Source organism: Cygnus olor, chromosome 14, assembly GCF_009769625.2.
Source record: "Cygnus olor isolate bCygOlo1 chromosome 14, bCygOlo1.pri.v2, whole genome shotgun sequence".
NCBI classification, from domain to species: Eukaryota; Metazoa; Chordata; class Aves; order Anseriformes; family Anatidae; genus Cygnus; species Cygnus olor.
The window spans coordinates 5837898-5854729 of record NC_049182.1 but is presented as its reverse complement, the minus strand read 5'-3'; the positions used below and the strand labels follow the sequence as shown (position 1 = coordinate 5854729).

Here is a 16832-nt window from a genome sequence, read left to right as displayed (position 1 = left end):
GCTGTGAGGAAGCTGCGGGAGCCCCAGCCTCCTGCCCCAAAACCAGGGCACAGCTCGATCCCCATGGGATATAACAGGGCCTGGCATCCTCCCTGGCTATTCTGGGGCAGAAAAAGCAGCATAACTCATAGTGTGAGTTATTTGTTTAAAACTACGCACTCTTCTTGTGGCGTCACTTCCTAGCATGATGCGCGGTCCCCAGCACAGCGAAGTGAGCTCACTTCCCGCTGCACCTTCCTGGCACAGGCGTCACCTCGCCCGGCTGAAGCCACTTCAAAGTTTAACACACAGTCTAATCCCCTTGCCCTGCAGTCAGTGAAATGAGAGAGGCTTTTTTTTTTTTGGTCCGCTCCATCCTCATAGCGGTGGCAAAGGATTTGCCCCCGCGGAGGTGCCCGGGGACGGCACCATCCATGCCCCTCTCGCACCGTGGTCCGGCTCCTCCGTGCCAGGGATGGGCAGACTCCGGCAGGGGGTGAAGCGAAAGAGCCTCCTGAACCAAAATAACCAATGGCCCCCGTCTTGGGAGACGAGGCCAGGAGGTGGTGGGATTGTGCAGAGCGAGCGGTAGACAAAGGAAGGAAGTTTTTATTACTGGGCCAAATCCTGAAGTCCTTCGGTTTCAATTAGGCCCATGCCTCAGTGATGATTTCAGTGGAGACTGGTCTGAGTAAAGAGAGAAAAAGGACTTTGGGATCTGGCCCCTGCGTAATTCTGTCACGTGGGAAGCTTATAAAGAATTTGCAAGCTCATGATGGCTTTCTTGCGGGGCTGGTGCTAGGGCCGATGGCAGCTGGGCCTCCTGCCTGGGTCACTGTCCCTGTCCTTGCTGGGGGTGTAAAGCATCAGTCCCACTGGCTGGTCAGCCATTTTGGCTGCTGGCAGGATGGGCAGAGCCCATGGGGCTTGGACACATGCATTAAGGTCGGCCTGCACGTCCTCTAGACCCACGGAGGGTTTTAGGGTCCTCTCTTGGATTTCTGAGTTAGGCGTGCGTGGGCTCTTTGTGCATCAGCAGGTCTTTAAAGACTTGCTGCTCTCGTGTGTCCCCCCACAAACAGCTATAAAAAGCACAGGGATGCATAGCAGGGCCTGGAAAACTCTCCAGGGGTTTCCCCATATGGGAAAGGTGTGTGGGTCCCTCATCGGCTGGGGTAATTAATGTGTGCGTGTCCATGTGCTGACCACAAGGGCTGGCTCTGGGGCTCAGCTGCCCACCTGTGACTTGTTTTCCCTGTTTCTGAACTACTGGCATCTACTGAGATGGATGTTAGATGTAGTGACCTAAATACGTATAGAGAGAGAGAAACAAAAGTAAGGGTAAAGTCAATAGTTTCTTCAACAGTAAATCTTGGTATTTACCAAGGCAGGAAGTTTGGGCACGAATTGCGGTTTATACTTGGATTTGGGAGCTGCCAGCTCAGAGTAATGGCAGTGAGCAGAATGGCATTCAGCAGGGGTGACGGCATCGAGCGCCCACAGAAATCCATCACTCTCACTGTGGGTTGGCCTGGCCCGAGCAGTCCCCAGTGAGGCGTAATTTGGTCTAAGTGGCCATCATCCCGTCACAGCGCTGCAGCGCTCGGCCCTTGGGAAGCAAAGGGCAGAAGTTTAACGGCACGTCCCCACGGCAGGGGGCCGGCTGCGGTGTGGGATGTTCCCACAGGAGGAGCACGCGTTCACACCAAGAAAATCCGTGAGCTGCTGGGAGGGCGGTGCGGGGTCATTGTGCTGGGATGACATGGAGACACCCAGCAATGTTTCTGTAGAGCAGTTGAGCTAAGGTGGTGTGCCTGAGGACTCCACGTTTGGGATAAATTGGGGCATACGCTGTCCTTCCTCTCCTCCCCATGCCATGAAGTCCCGGCGTGTGAGCTGGGAGAGCCACTTGGTCAGGTTGATGACTGCTTTTGCTCACTCATGTGCTATGAGCGCTGATGGAGACAACCAGAAGGATGGGGAGTAGCATGGTGTCCCTGACTCGAACACAGTTCGATGGGTTTTGGTGTCCCCAAACCTCCCATGTCGGAGGGAGGCAAGAATCTTTCCCATGTCGTCGGTCACTCCAGAACTGTGCCTACCTCAAGGCACAATGCCCAACCTTGCTGCTCCGCAACACTCAGCATTTCACAATATTTATGGCCCCTTCTCACCCCTTGCTGCTTAGACAAATAAAGCCTAATGCAGCCTGAGGCTGTTAATCCCTGGCTCCCCAGCCTCCCAGTAATAACAAGGCCTGGGTGGCATTTCAAAGAATGTAGCGGGGCAGAGGGGGAGCAGGGGGATCTCTCTTTTATAAGACGGTGGAAATACAAACCTGCCTTCATCAAAGATAAGCGGCGTTGGCTGGGCTAAGCTCTTGCTCGGGGTTACGGCGGTGATGGAAGGCAGGAGACTCCACGCGGCACTGGCCCCGCAGTAACCTTTGCCAAAAGAAAAACACTTCTTTTTTAAAAGTAGGTTTAAAAAAAAAAGAGAGAGTGAAAATTAAACAGGGCCCCATGTGAATTTAGGAAACCTGTACTAGCTTGAAGTGAGATGCCCATCTTGAAATGGCCTGAATGGCACCTGGAGAGGCTCCAGTCCCCTGACCCACATCTGTCCTCAGTCCCTTGGTCTGTTTCTTTGCCAAAATGGCCCCATTGCCTCCTCTCTCCTGCCAAATGGCTCCTCCTGCCTTCGTCCAAGCCAACGCATCTTTCCCTCATTCGGTGAGGCTGCCCCAGGCTCACCCGCATCTCAGGGCACGGCGCGGTGACCAAACAGGGACAGCCGAGGAAGTGGCGCGTAGGCTCTTTAGCACAATTCCCCCCCTGTTAGTCCTCATGCTCCTTTGGTGGAAGTCATTAGCATGTGTAAATGCTTCCTTCCCATCGTGGCTGCTTGCGTGCTCTCCCCGCTGAGCTGCACGGCAAGGGAAACACCTTTGAACGGGAAAACAAGTCAGCTTCTGGGTATGAGCAAGGGAGTAACTGGGTGTTTATGAAACTTGGTAACCCTCTTGTAAGCTATTTTTTTTAAAAGCAGCAGCAGGTGTTTTAGCTTGCTGGCCTCCAAATAGCGCCAGAGTCCAATTCTGCCATTTAGGCTGGGTGTTTCATTGTCGGAATCTTGCTATGATATACAGAGTGTGACATTTCAAACTCAGCTTTTCTTGGAAGGGAATGAAATGAGTTTCATATCTGCATGAGGGGTGTTATGAGGAGGTGGAGAGAGAAATCTGTGCAGATGTTGAACAGCCAGCTAATCTCAAGTGACGCGAATGCCCCGATACACTTTGGCTCTTGGAGCTGATGATTATCATCTCTTGCTGCAGCGGGTCCCAGCTTGTGGTCGAAGCCGTGTGCCAAGAGAAACTGGGAGCGTGCATGTTTGCACCGTGCCCTCGGTGCCGCGGGCAGCCCCGCGGGGCTGGCTGTCCTCGCAGCACCCCGAGTTTCTCCATCTTCGTGTCTCTCGGCCCGGCAGGGAGCAGGTAGAGTCACTGACCTAGGGTGAGGAGCAGCACAGCAGAACCCTATGTGCTGGCAGAGCCTTGCCGCACTCTCCTGCAGAGCCCTTTCCTCTTGGGGACCCTGCAGAGAGCAGAGTAATATTTTTATTACCCACATCAGGGAAGACTCTGGGTTTGGCCAGCTCCAACTCCTTTCAAGGATGGCAGAAAGCCCATTGTGCAGTGTTTTTCAGGCAGGCTGAAATGTCTTATCTCCTACATGGCTGTAGAAGCATTCACCCCAGGGACCAGCACCTCCCGTCCTGCTCACGTGGATGCCAGGAGGGCTTTTAGATCTGCAGCGAGTGCTCAGAGCTCTTCCAGCAGCCTTCCCTGCTTGTGCACGTCTGACCTCGTACCTGAGGTTTCCTTCCTCTGCCGCTACCTCTGATGACTAATTCTCCTTTGAAGCATGTGCCTGTGATCTTCCTGCCTCCCTCGTGCCCACCGCGGCAGAGGGGTCGTGCAGCTGCGCACGTGCGGGCGTGCATGTGAGGAGCTGCACGTGGAGGGGGGCCCGTGCGCTCGAGCTCCCCAGGCAACAGGGCTCTCTCATGCCTGTGACTGCTCTTCCCTTTGCTTTTTATTATTATTATTATTATTTTTAGATTATACTTGATGCTTGAAAACCCAGCTTTGATGATCAGGAAGTCAAAATTCCTCCTGCCCTTTGCTTGCGTTTCCTCCTTTCTGGACCGTCTTCATCTAATGTAGCTTCTTCATGTCACATTGACTCTGGGATAAATCTATTTTCTTTGTTCCATGTTATCTTTCATCAGGAGCTGCAAGGATTCCTTCTTTTTTGCTTGATTTTTTTTCTTTTTTTTTTTTTTTTTCCCAAGCTAAAGCAGTTCAGTTCCTGATGCCCTACCCTCTCTAGAGGGTAGGGATGGAGGTGCAAAGAGGCTGCGTGATGGGCTCTCAGGGAGCCTGGAGCAGATGGAGGATTGAATCCAGGTTTTCCAGGGCCAAGATAATCATCTAATTGCAAAACAGTTTTGTTTTTTTCCCCATTTGCCATGTTCATCAGCTTCTCCTGCACTCAGCAGCCGGAGATCAGCTTGAGGATGGGTCATGCTGTGGAGAACAGGCACTGCCAGCCCCGGGGCAGCTGCGTGGTTTGAGGGCTCTGCATTGATTTCCATTCACAGCTAAGTAGCAAACATCTGGATGCAAACTCCAGGGACATGGAGACGGAGGAGCAGGTCTTTTCCGCTTGGCGTGGTGCCCCCCAGTCCAGCTGCATGGCTTGCAGGCCCCCAAAGAAGCCCAGCACGGTGTGCCAGGCTGCAGCAGCCTGGCCAGGGAGCTGGCAGGGTTTGCAGGGAGAAGCTGGCCCTGATGGTATATGGGGTTTGCTTCGGTGTCCTGATCAGCCCATCCGTAAGCCGACAGGCTTGGGAAGATCCGGACTTCAAAGGCCAGCAATTAAGCCCACACACATCAAGGAAAAAGCAAACCTGCAAGCTGAATTTTTCTTTTGAAATGCTGCTGCCCTTTTCTCTCTGTGCTTAGTGCCGACCCTCGGGCTCTTCCTGACTTCCTGGTCAGCTGCCTCCTCATCTCCCACCGAGAGGTAGATGCCAAGGCCTCTCTTAGCTTCAACCCTCTCTTCCCTGCTGGCACATCTCTGGCTCGCTTTGAAGGGCACTGCACCAGAGCACAGCTCAGGGATCGGCTGGTGGTGATGTGGTTAATGGTGTCAAAAGTGAGGATGCACAGAGACCCTGGTCTCAGCACCATTTCTCAGGCTTTCCCCTTCCCTGTGCCCACCCTGCCTGGGTGCTGGGGCTGGGCTGGGGCTCTGCCCAGGTTGTCACCAACCACAGCATGGCAGGGGGCTCCCGCTGACGTACCCGCTCTGTTTTGGCAATAGGCAGTTTAAGACCTCCTGGGTGAAACACCCAGGTCACTGGGTGTAAGTTGGTGGTGACTTGTCCTCTGGGAGCTTATCCATCTCCTTGGGAATCTCTTCGTGGGTATCCAACAGCGGCAAAATCCACAGTTTAGCTGAGTTGCATAAAAAAGTTGCTCCTCATAACTTCATCTGCTACAGTGTGAGGAGCAAACAAGAATAATTTCTTTTAGTGTCTTACCTTTTGTTGTTATATAGGCTATCATTTCTTCTCAGTGGCTGAAGATCTCTCTGTAGCATCCCATGGGTCTGTACCCACTGCGGCCAGATGTAATTCAGCCCAGTGAGGGTCCTGCTTGGATAGAGATGGCTTGGAAGTAAACTCTGAATCCTGCTGAGCAGTTACAGGTGGGTTAATCGGAGGTGGAAGTGGTGCGAGCTGATCCCAGATCCCCGCAATGTCCCCACCCATCCTGGGCATCCACTTGTGCTGGCAATGCCTGTCCCCCAGGTGCCAGATCTGGACCCACTTGTTTCACACGAGCTGGGGACCATCCATGACATCCCTTCAGGTAAACGGTGTAATAAATGGTGCTAATGCTGTTACCAGTCCCCTAAAAACCCCCATGGTTTAGCCACGCACCCAATAGGGGCCACTGGAAGCGGGGTGGCTGTGTATGCTAAGCAGGGTGGCTCTGCCCTGGGCTCCTGCAGAGTTGGTGGCAGAGTGGGAGCTGCCGCAGGCTTTTGGGGAGGTTTGAGGATTTCTGACCCTTGGGGAGTGAGTCCTGTGGACAGAATAGGTCCTGTTCCTGTCTGGAGGTGCTGGGCTCCCCCTCCCCTCCCCACGCATCCCGCTGCGCCGGAGCTGCCCTCCGAAATGTCAGGGAGAGGAAGCAATCCTCGGCTTGTTAGTTTCTACAAGGAAATAAAACACACAGATGGCTCGAGCATCCTCTATCTCAAAGGCAGGAAAAGGATTCTCCGGGCAGGAGAAGGCAGCCAACAAACCCAGAGCGATCCAGGGAACGAAGGACCAAACAAAGCAGTGTCTGGCCAGCCCCTGGCCAGCAGCAGAAAGGGTGGGCCGGCGGCTGCGAGGGGAAACGGGCACTCTGATGTGCGGGAGCATCCCTGGCCGAGCCAGAGCAGCAAACAGCCGCTCCCCCAGGGCGCAGGGAGGCTGCTGACAGCAGAGATCCTGGAGGAGGTCTGCAGGGTGGCCCCGGCTGACCCGCTGCCCCAGGCCGGACATGTGGTACCTGACAGAGGCTAACTTTGGCTCAGGACGCAGCCTCTCGGGGAGGATGGAGTAGGGAGCGAGCACCGGGGGGAGGGAGAGGAAAGGCGGCAGGAGACAGAAACGCAAACATGGCCCGAGAGCATGGGGCAGGGGGAGGGGAGGAGGAAAAAGCAGGGTAAACCTGGCAGGATGGAGCAGGAAACCAGGCCGGAGCGAGCAGGGCGATGGTGAGATAGTGCTTCCTGCGGGGGGAGAGGGAGAAAGGCAGACAGATAAACACCCCCAGACGGGCGCTCGGTGGCAGCCTTTGGGATGCTGCAGGTCCCCAGGACATGGTGGCAGATCCTCAGGGTGTGGGTGGCTGTGCCAGTGCAGTCCCTACAGCAGCACGCTTGGCTTTAGGTATAGGCACACCACGCTGCCTCGGGCAGCTGGGCTGTGAGATATCCTGATATAAATCCCCACCTGGAGGCACCCAGGGACCAGGACTGGAGGACATCAGGTAACTTTACTCCTCAGGATGTGCCCAGCTCTCTGAAAACAGGCTCTGGCATTGAACTCCTCCGTTTCTGTCCCCTGATGAGGTCACCAGCTTGAAAGTCCAACAGCTAAAGGAGCCCAGAAGGTTCACGCCTCATTCCCCCTCAGCACAGGGGTTATGAGATTTTTGTGCCTTGCCAGAAAAAAACAGCTAAGTCTGTAAGTACTGAGAGGCAAAAGAGCCCCTGGGGTGTGTGCACTGAGGCCAGAGCAGCCTTTTGAAGCTGTTATGATTTTGTGTTGGACAGCAGGGCTCAAACACCCATTACGTTTTGTGAGTATTGATTAAATTCCTGTAATTATTAATCTCTTGCCTCCCCTGAAGGAGGACAGGCAGCCCTGTTTGGAGCAAAGGAGCACCTAATGCTTTGTGAATATCCACGAAAGGGTGAGGGCACAGCTTACCACACTTGCATGTGATGACATTTCAGGGATTTGAGGTCCATGGATGGAAATCTTCATGGCCAGGGGAGCGTTGTCTCACCCAGCACCGCCTACTGGGAGAGAGGCTTCAGAACTGAAGGAGCTCCTAGTGCACAGGGTCAGTCATGTGCCAGGGACAGCAATGCTGATCCTAGCACAACATTGGGTGCAGAGGGGTTGATCCTACGTGAAGGAGCACAGCCTCTGTGTTTAAGCTCTTCTGGGACAGGTCTGAAGCTCTAGTCAACCATGGGTTGCAGAAAAAGGAACACTAATGAAGTTCATGAAAGACAGGACCTGCTTCCTTTGCCCTCTCTGCAAATGCCTGGGAGGGTGTCTGCCTTTCTATTGTTATCCTTTTAAATGTATTCATTGCTCACGCCTCAGCAGGGCTCTGCGGGCAACATGGAAACCTTTAGCACAACACCTCCATCTTTCCCCTGGCCCCATGGTGAGCATGGGTGGCTGCCAGCCTGCCTCGCAGCCGCTGGCAGAGCTGGCTCTGTTTTGGTGTCCTTTCCTACCATGCATCACCCTGTCCACTGGTAGGCTGGAGAGAAAACACCCCGTGTTTCATCCCCACGGCAGCTGGAGCGTGCCATTCATTTCTCATCCTTGTGCGATATCTCACCTCTCTGCAAAACAAGCCTTCCTCTGTGCTGGTGAGCAATGGGAGGAGGAAGAGGAGGAGATGACAACTGTGCGTCCAAATTCCCCCCACTGCTCTGCCTGTGTGTGTGATGTCTGTGCTTTGCTGCTCCAGCCCGCAGCTGGATGCCTGCCGTGAGCAGAAGTTGTTCCACGTGGGAGCTTCACTCCCTGTTTCCCCAGCTGCCTGCGAGGTACCAGTATTTTATCATTGGCTTGCCGGGTGCAGGTCTTTGCTCACGTAGGAACTATGGTGTGTGATAACATGTCCAAGTGTGTGCCTTGCCCTGCTTGTGAAGGAAGAGTCTCACCAGGTCTGCAGCCTGCAGGGGCAACTTGGCGCAGTCAAGGGTTCAGGCTGGGGGTGAGACCCAAGAGGAATGGGAGATGCTGTGCAAGGGGAGCCACGGTGGGCTATCCAGTAACACCAGGCCTTGAAAAATCCCAGGGCTTCCAGAGTGAAGTTGAGCCCTGGCCAAGGACAGCCCAGAAAAAAAAGGCTCATCCATGGTGCCTTGTGTTGCAGTCTCAGCATAAGGGTAAATTCAGGGGTCCATCCTGGAGTTTTGGTCTGGGGATTTGATTAGCTAATACAAATCTGACAGAAAACCTTTTTTTTATAATTTTTTTTAATAGAAAGTGTTGTCCAGATCTTGAGTTCCTGCCTTGGTTAGTAGGGATGTTCACTGATTGGGAATTTTTGCCTGAATGCAGACATTGAATGGCGACATCAAGAGCAGGTCCTGGGGCGCTTTGCTCCATGCAGCTCTGGTCACAAAGCCCGAAGGCATTAACTTTGTTGGCAGGAACATAAGCTGTGTTGGTTTAGCTGGGGACATGCAGTAACCACAGCCAAAGCGATCCAGCCCTGCACTGGGGAAGGAAGTCAGCGAGAAGGACAGAGTGTGAACAAAATCCCTCTCCGGAAAGGCGCCCCGTTAATCAGTCAGCAGGGCCGACTCAGCAGAGAGGGAGGGAAGGGGAAGCGAAGAGGGGCTGAGGTGGTGCATGGGGCTCAGAGGCAGGATCCAGCACAGGGCTTCCTGCAAGCGGGAGCAGACGGAGAGCAGGAGCTGTGCCATGCTATGGCTGCACCTCCCCTCACCCTTCCATGGGTTTCCAAAGCCATTGCTTGCTGCAGCAGGGTAGGCTCTGGTGCAGGCCTTGCTCCATGGTGATTTAGGCATCTGCAGCCATTGCAGGGGAAAACTCAAGATATGCTCAGGGGTGGAAAGTGATGAGGCCAGGCACAAGGCTGGAGCAGCAGCCTGCAGGCTGCTCGGTCTTTGTGAGGCATCCTGGGGTGCGTAACGCTTCCCAGGGGAGTGTTGGCTTCACAGCCAAGCAGGCAGAGCCCCGGGGTGCGGGACGTGGCTGTGCACCATGTGGACAGCCCTGCTGCCATGCCGAGAGCTGCAGTGGTCTTGGGGTGTAGAAAGAGGGGTGGAGGGGGCTGGAGAAAATGATGGAGCAGCTGGCAATGAGGAGAAGGTGCAGCCTGGCCCCTTTCAGAGCCGTGCGCTGAGAGATCAAGGCTAGGAAAACTGCTGGGAAACACACTTCTCTGAAAATAGACAAGGTGTGAGTGGCTGTGGGATCCTGCTTCCTCTCCCCGCATCCCATCAATCCCCTTCTGTTTATTTTAATATCCTGCTGCCAACTTGCTTGGAAACCATCTTGAAAAAACAAAGCTTGCCGGGGCTGCCGCATGCCTTTTTAATTACATTAATGCTCTCCCTGCGCAAGGACGCACTTTGGTGTGCACAAGCAAGCCAGGTCTGCTCGGTGGGCTGCTTTATCTAAAGCTTTGCCGAGGCTGGAGGTGGGGAAGGAGAGACTCAGAGGAGAGGGGACGCTCCATGCTCTGGAGACATCTCCTTCATGCCCTGGGATTTGCTGGAGACACAAACCACCTGTACGTCGCTTAGAGGAGATTTAATGGCCCAGATCAGTGCTGGGGAGAGAGAGGCACCGGGGAGAGCCATGGTGGGGTGGTCACTCCCACGGGGAGGGAAGGGGCAGCAGGGGGATGGATACAGCTACTAAGCACAGAGAGGGATGGAGACTGTTTTTTGGGAAAGCTGATGGCCTTGAAGATGCTTTTGCAGGCTGCAAATGGCTCTGTGCATCCCTTGCCTTGGCTGGATGCTACAGGTGGCTATGGGTACTGGTGCGGCAAGGTGCCAGCCCCAGTGTGGGGAGTCCTCAAAGCTGCCATCAGCCTGAGACCAGTGAAGGGGCAGGATGGCCACCAGGGCTGGCCTGGAGCTGGCCACCAGCCGCGGGAGCGTCCCTAACCCTGCACTGCAGTGCTTTTGGAGGGAGCTGCGGTTCCTTTTCCTGTTGTACTTTCGGAGGGCCACAGACAGGATGCATCTGCAGGAATCCCACAGCCTCAACCTGCACAGATCGTAGTTTTTCTTTCTTCCCTTCCACCCCCCGACGCTGTTTGTAGCAGGTCACCCAGCGGCACGTGAAGGGAGGCAGGGGGTTGCTTCCGTGGCCTTCCTGCCACCCCCAGGCCCAGCGGCAGTGCAGGCGCTTGCACAGCATCAGCCAAGAGGTTCCTACCACCCTTGGCCATGGGTTTAGTGGTTGAAGTAGTGCCAGGCTTTGGGGATCAGCTTGCTGCTTGCTGCCCAGGGCACCGGAGAGATGAGTGAGTTTGCTGGCTCTGGCCAGGCCCATGGCGAGCCCGGGTCTTTCCCCTGCTCGCTGGGGCGATGGACTCACAGGCGGTGGCCATCTGGAGAGCTGTGTTTGCACGGGGATAAGCATGTCCGGCATTAATAGGAAATGCAGCTTAGCGGTCAGATTTCTCCCCGCCTTTTTTAATAAACCTCGTTACATTTTGAAGGGATTTTACCAAAAATGTGCTTGTTTATTTTCACAGCCACAGGGCACATTTTTGTGTGTGACATCCCAAGCCCTCCCTTGGGGAAGGGGAGGTGGAGGCACGAGGCAGGGTGTCCTCCACAGGGGCTGCCAAGCACCGCCGGCCCGACTCGCTAGTTGAACACCAAGCAATGGCTGCTGCCGTGGCTGACTCATCGCTGCGACAGACGGTGTCTGTAGGACATGCCATGGGGACACCATACAGACAGAGGAGGGCCAGGGCAGCTGCTGGGCTGACACCGCCTCACATGCACACAAGGGATGCCCCTGTGCCCGGCAGGAGATGGGGGGGGGGAACATGGCCTGCTCCCCTTCGTTGCCATGGGGGCAGCCGCGGGGATGGCCGCTGCGGAGCCGCGTGAGGGCGGGAAGGAAATGGAGAACAATTGGGGAGAACAAGGCCGGCGGCCCCAGCCTGGCCGTGTCGGCAGTGCTGCTCGGCACGTCCCTCCCTGGCTTCCCTGTGGGCCTGGCTCCTCACACTGCCCCTCGAAGGCCTGGTGCTAGAGGGGCTGGTGGCCATTTGGTGTCTCTAGGAGCTGGGGGCAGGTTTGGAGCCTTCCCTGCAGGCGCGGCTCTGCCTTTTCGAGGCCTGCATCCTCAGGCCATGGTTTCAAGGTATCATACAGTGTTCCTGCTGGTTGTGAAACCCCTGGAAACATCGTGTGCCTGAGATCTCCGCCAGGTTTCTCTGTAATTGATAAATGGGTTTAAATGGTATGAGGGAAGGAGACAGACATGAGCATACCACGGTTGCAAAAACCTCACACTTTCACAGAAAATCAAGCTAGCAACATATTTTTGCAATCTTTTCTTCATTAGCATTTAGCATCTACCTGAGTCACATTTTCACATTTCACAACTTTTTTTTTTTCCCCCTCTATTTCTGGTTAGTTTGCTTGCTTGCTTTTGCAGTCACTGAGGATTTTCTTTTAAATTATCTTGCGTCTCCAGAAGCTGGAGTTTTGAGATAAAGATCATGAAGTAATGATGGGTCAGAAGCACCATGCTAATGAAAAACAACGGGTATGTCTCTGAGAGTAACCGGTACTTCAAGATGTTTTGTCCATGAGGAGCTCACATAGGGTGCGTGTCTTGCATGCCGGAGATGCAAGCACACCAGAAGTGGGACTCTCCCAGACAAAAGCTGGGAGAAGAAGTGTGTGATAATGTGTTTATCTGCGCACTCTGTAAGCCTGGATAATTTCACTCTTGAAATTCCTGTGGTGCAAAGGAAAGGGCACTGCTGTAATCCCCAAAGGTACAGTCCCCTCCAGGTGACTACAGGTGACTCCTGCCAGAGAAGGGTCTGCTGTTTCCTGAGAGCCTCTCTGTACAAATACAAGAGTTTTGTATTTGTGGTATCTGTGCAGGTGGATTTTTTTGTCCCTCCTGATTACAGCAGACTACATATGTATAGAAAAATTGCCTGCAAGACTCTCTCTGGTTAGCAGATACGATCATTTCAGAGCAGTAGTCCAAGTGAGCTCAGCCTAAGTCACCTGGTAAGGAACAAACAACGCTGGACTCCCTGATTTCTGGTCTTCCATTCTTTTTTTGGCCCTCCTCTGTGCTAGTCTGTCCATCTGGACCCAGGAGCTATCAGGCCCTGGCTCTCAAGATGTTGTTGAAGAGCTGCTTGCTAGAACTAGGAGGCTTGCAGGTGAATCACTTATGTCCCGGTAAGCTAGCATTAAATTATCTTGTAGGAGCAGTCTCATAGGAGATGTTTCCTTCAAGAGGCTTTGTTCCTGTCTGGGCTTGTGATGCCCAGCTAGCTGCTGCCCACAGTGGTGGGTCAAGACTAGCAGATGTTTGCATCATCTCCTTTCTCTCCACAGATCTGGTGAGCAGCTATTCTATGACCCCCCCCACTCTTAGCATCACCGAGGAGGAACACGTCATCAACGCCAAGGACACGCTGACCATCACCTGCAGGTAAGCTGCAAACATACATGGTTCCACCTAGACTGCTCATACCTGGGAGGTGTTGGAGGACCAAGCAAGGAAAGCCCATCAGAGAGATTTTAGCTGCAGCATACCTGCAAATTAGCATGGCTAGCTAGAAATCTGCCACATTAACCCAGTGTGAATTCATCTAATTAATTAATTGAAAAAGAAGCTGAAGGTGTCTCAAAGGAGATGGTGATAACCTCTGCTGTAGTCTTGCAGGCAGAAGGAAGATAGAGAAACACTTGCATGATCTGACAGCTTCCTTGGAAGTTTTTTAGGGAAACTGGCTTACTAACTCTTCTAGTCTCTTCTGTGACATTGCTTGCTCTCACTTCATCAGGGGCTGCTACGGTTGGAGTTCTGGTTTCTAAATCTGGCAGGTCATTTGGGGGACTTGGAGAAACATCCTTGGGAGAAGGCAAGGCTACACTTAGTGGTTGCTGTGAGAGGCTGTCAACTTTTCTGAGATTTAATGCTTTGCCTTGTACACTCAGGGGCGAAGAGAAGCCCCAGCCAGGCCAGGTGAATATCTCTTTGAGAGGACCAGGAGAATCCCTGGTCACGTTGGAGACTGTGGTTCTGAGGTGTTGTGTCTAAACTGATTTGTCATTTGTCCCATGCTGAGCATTTGGCTGCATGTGTTCTCACCACTACCTATCTTAAAAAGAACCCCCCAGAAGAAAAGGCGGGTGGGGGATCAGTTCTTCTGACAAAGCTGGAGTTTCCCTCCAGCAGCTGAAAGTAGATCTCTGCCTGGGATCTGAGTGCTAGGGCCCAATGGGGGTATAAATTCAGCAGGGCATCAGATGGGTATTTCTCAGTGTTATATATAACCACAGAGCAATTACTACAAACACTTGGCTTGTATTGTGTTCATGTCTTGTCACAAACGTATTTAACTTTTCCTGGAACAGATGGCATTGCTCTTACTTTGTGAATCCGTTCATAGCCAGGGAATAGGGACAGAGGAAAGACTGTTATGTCCATAGTGAACTGATTCCACCTGGTCTGGGAAGCTAAGCATTCGTGGGCTTGTTCATATGGTGGCCTCAGGATTCCCACAGAGCAGGGTGCCTGTGCATGCTGCCTGGTAGCTGCCCTAGCAGACAAGGCCACCTCTGCTTCCCCCATGTGCCTATAGCCCCAGAGATATTGGCAGTCCTCTCAAGTTGTACCTCACATGTGGTACTAGACCTAGGGAGACCCTGTGTGCAGCAGACCCAGCAAGGCGTGCCCAGGTCGCCCTAGACACTTCTGGTCACCATCACCCACTGCACATTTACTGTGCATATCATGCACAATGAAACACCTGCGTTGTTAATGCAGCTTCAGGCAGGGAAGCCGAGGGATGACTTGTTGACATCCATAACAGGGACAGCCCTGTTGATTGCACATTGACCCAATGCTAAAAGACATACTGAAGTTCAAGGTGTTGTTAAAGAAAACGTCTTCTGCAGTCAGGCATGAACATACCTACTTAGCAACATGAATTGGAAAGCCTTTCTGTTCAGGTCACCCTCCTGACTGGGAAGGACAAGATTGCCCTTTCCTTGTGCACTTGATAGGTGTCAATTAATGGGAAGGAAAATCCCATGAAGTGGGAAAAAAATCATATTTCCAGCACTGACTCCGCATTGCCTGCCCTTTCAGGGAATATCATACAAACTGCAGAGGCTGTCCAAGTGGCAGCAAGCTCCCCATTTCCTGCTGAAGTGCCAAGGTTTCTCTTTCAGGCTCAATAGGCAGCATCCACAGAGTGTGCTGGCATTGACACAGCTGAGATAAACAAGGAACATTCCTGCCCTTGGCTCACAGATGCTATGTGCGACTGAACTGGACAAATGAAGAGCAGCAGGGCCATCTGCAAACAGTACTAAAACCCATGCACCCTCTGCCCATGTGCTCCCTGGCTGTCCCCTGCCTCTGCATCCTGCTACTCCAGATGTGCTCCTCTGGGGTTGTACAGTGTCCTTTACACCACCCACAGGTGACAAGTCTCAGCACCTCCCGCATAGCTCAGAGGTTCCCCATCTACCTGTGAGCCGTCAAGCCTGAATTTGTCTAATGTCTTGAGGAGAGGATTTTGCCTGTGGGACACAGTTACTTAATTTGAATGAAAGTAAATCTTTCCTGGTCCCTGGATCTCTAATTACACCCAGCTGCTACTCCAACCTCTTCTCTGGACCATGGCCCACGCTGGGAAAACCTGGCTTGTGTTAATGGGAGCTAAAGGGAAAAACACGCGGACCACCAAGAGAACAGGCAAAGGAGAGGGTGATGGGGCAGGGTAGGGCAGAAACAAATACAAAATCAGATCCAGAATCCAGGGATTCTTTGCTGAGCATCACGTCGGAGGTGGCTTCAGTTTGACCTTGCTCTTCCCTTGAGAACAATGTCCTCTGGCTGCTCTTCGAGCTGCCCTGGAGCCAGGAGCATGGGCCTGCTCGAAGCAGTGCTGCAGCAGAAAGCTGAGCTCAAACCCCCACCGTGTGAGACTCCCCTGAGACCTCTCAAGCTTCACCCACCGAGCGTGAGAGTCCCGCAGCCGGCTGTGCTCTCAGGCTCCCCCGCAGCTCAGCCTGGATCTCACACACCCGCAGCTCCTGAGTCACAGCCTGCCTCACCTCATCAGTGACCGGAGCCCATGCCAGGCCATGGGATAAGCAATGCTTCTGGAGCTGGGCACGTTTAACAGAGGCCCAAAAATGCAGCATACCCACGAGGAGTCACTGGATTCTCTGCTTTTTCACACGTCCCCTCATGCAGGCACATTCCCCCATCACCCAGTGCAATGCACTCTTGAAAAGTCTGGACAGAGCGGGGGACCTGTATAGGAGCATTCCCTAAAATACAGATCATGCCAGGGCTGGCTGAGAGCCACAGTGATGTCTTGATCTAGGCATGTGGCACAGCAGGGTGAAGGAGTCGATGGACAGTGCGTCTTTTATTAGCTACCGTTCTGAGAAGGAAGGAAAGCATATTGTGAATCTCTGCATTCATGCCCTCAGCAGCCTGCGCTGGGGAGAAGCGGGGAGCCTGTGCCGTTCTGTCTCATGAATATTGGAGCAGAGCCCACAGGAGCTGGCTGCACAAAAGCAGAAACCTCTGGAGGGATTGTCTTGGTCCTGGCTGTGCCAGCCCAGCCCCAGCCATCCCATCCTATCCCATCCCGCAGGTGCTGGGCACTTGGGTGGAGAGGGAGCATCACGCAGCCCTGGTATTTAGAAAGGGAAGGGCAAGGGTGTCCTTTGCTGCCCAATAACTTGTTAATAGAGCCGACTCGTAGATGCTTGTGGATGCACAAACCCTACTTTAGCAGAAAGGAAGTATTTGACCCTAGAGCCCTCTTGGCTCCTGCAGAGGAAATGAACACTGCAGCGAGGCTGTAGGAGCCTGAGGACAAGACAAAGCTTTGCCATGACTGCTCTGGAGCGGTGTGCAGGGACACACACCACCTGCTGCTCTCTCCTACATGCGTGTGGCTGCTGTGAGCATCCTCTGTGGTGCTGGGGGGGTGGATCTGTCTTATCCCAGCTAAGCCACAGCCAGCTTTGCCCATCATACCACGCTCGGGAGCTTCAAAGAGGATTGAAGAAAAGTGGTGCCAATTGCAACGTCTCCTTTGAAGAGCATCTGTCCCAAAAAGATTTAGGAAAACAGCTGTAGAGAAGCATACAGTGCAACTGTTTCCAGCTGGCATCAGCAGGCTCCGTCGCCCAGAGACATGTTATCACTGAGCTGAAAGAAAACAACTTGGGGAAAAAAAATCTTCAAAGGTGACA

At 53.4% G+C, this 16832-nt stretch overlaps 1 protein-coding gene across 3 annotated transcripts in view; it reads left to right on the top strand.

The window, feature by feature from the left end:
- The window catches only part of FLT4 (fms related receptor tyrosine kinase 4), a 56886-nt gene that overhangs the window by 6372 nt on the left and 33682 nt on the right, over window positions 1-16832 (top strand). For all 3 annotated transcript variants that reach the window (XM_040573441.1, XM_040573440.1, XM_040573438.1), the window contains exon 2: window positions 12939-13035. In XM_040573441.1, the coding sequence (XP_040429375.1) occupies window positions 12939-13035 (97 nt within the window). The remainder of the gene's footprint in view (window positions 1-12938; window positions 13036-16832) is intronic.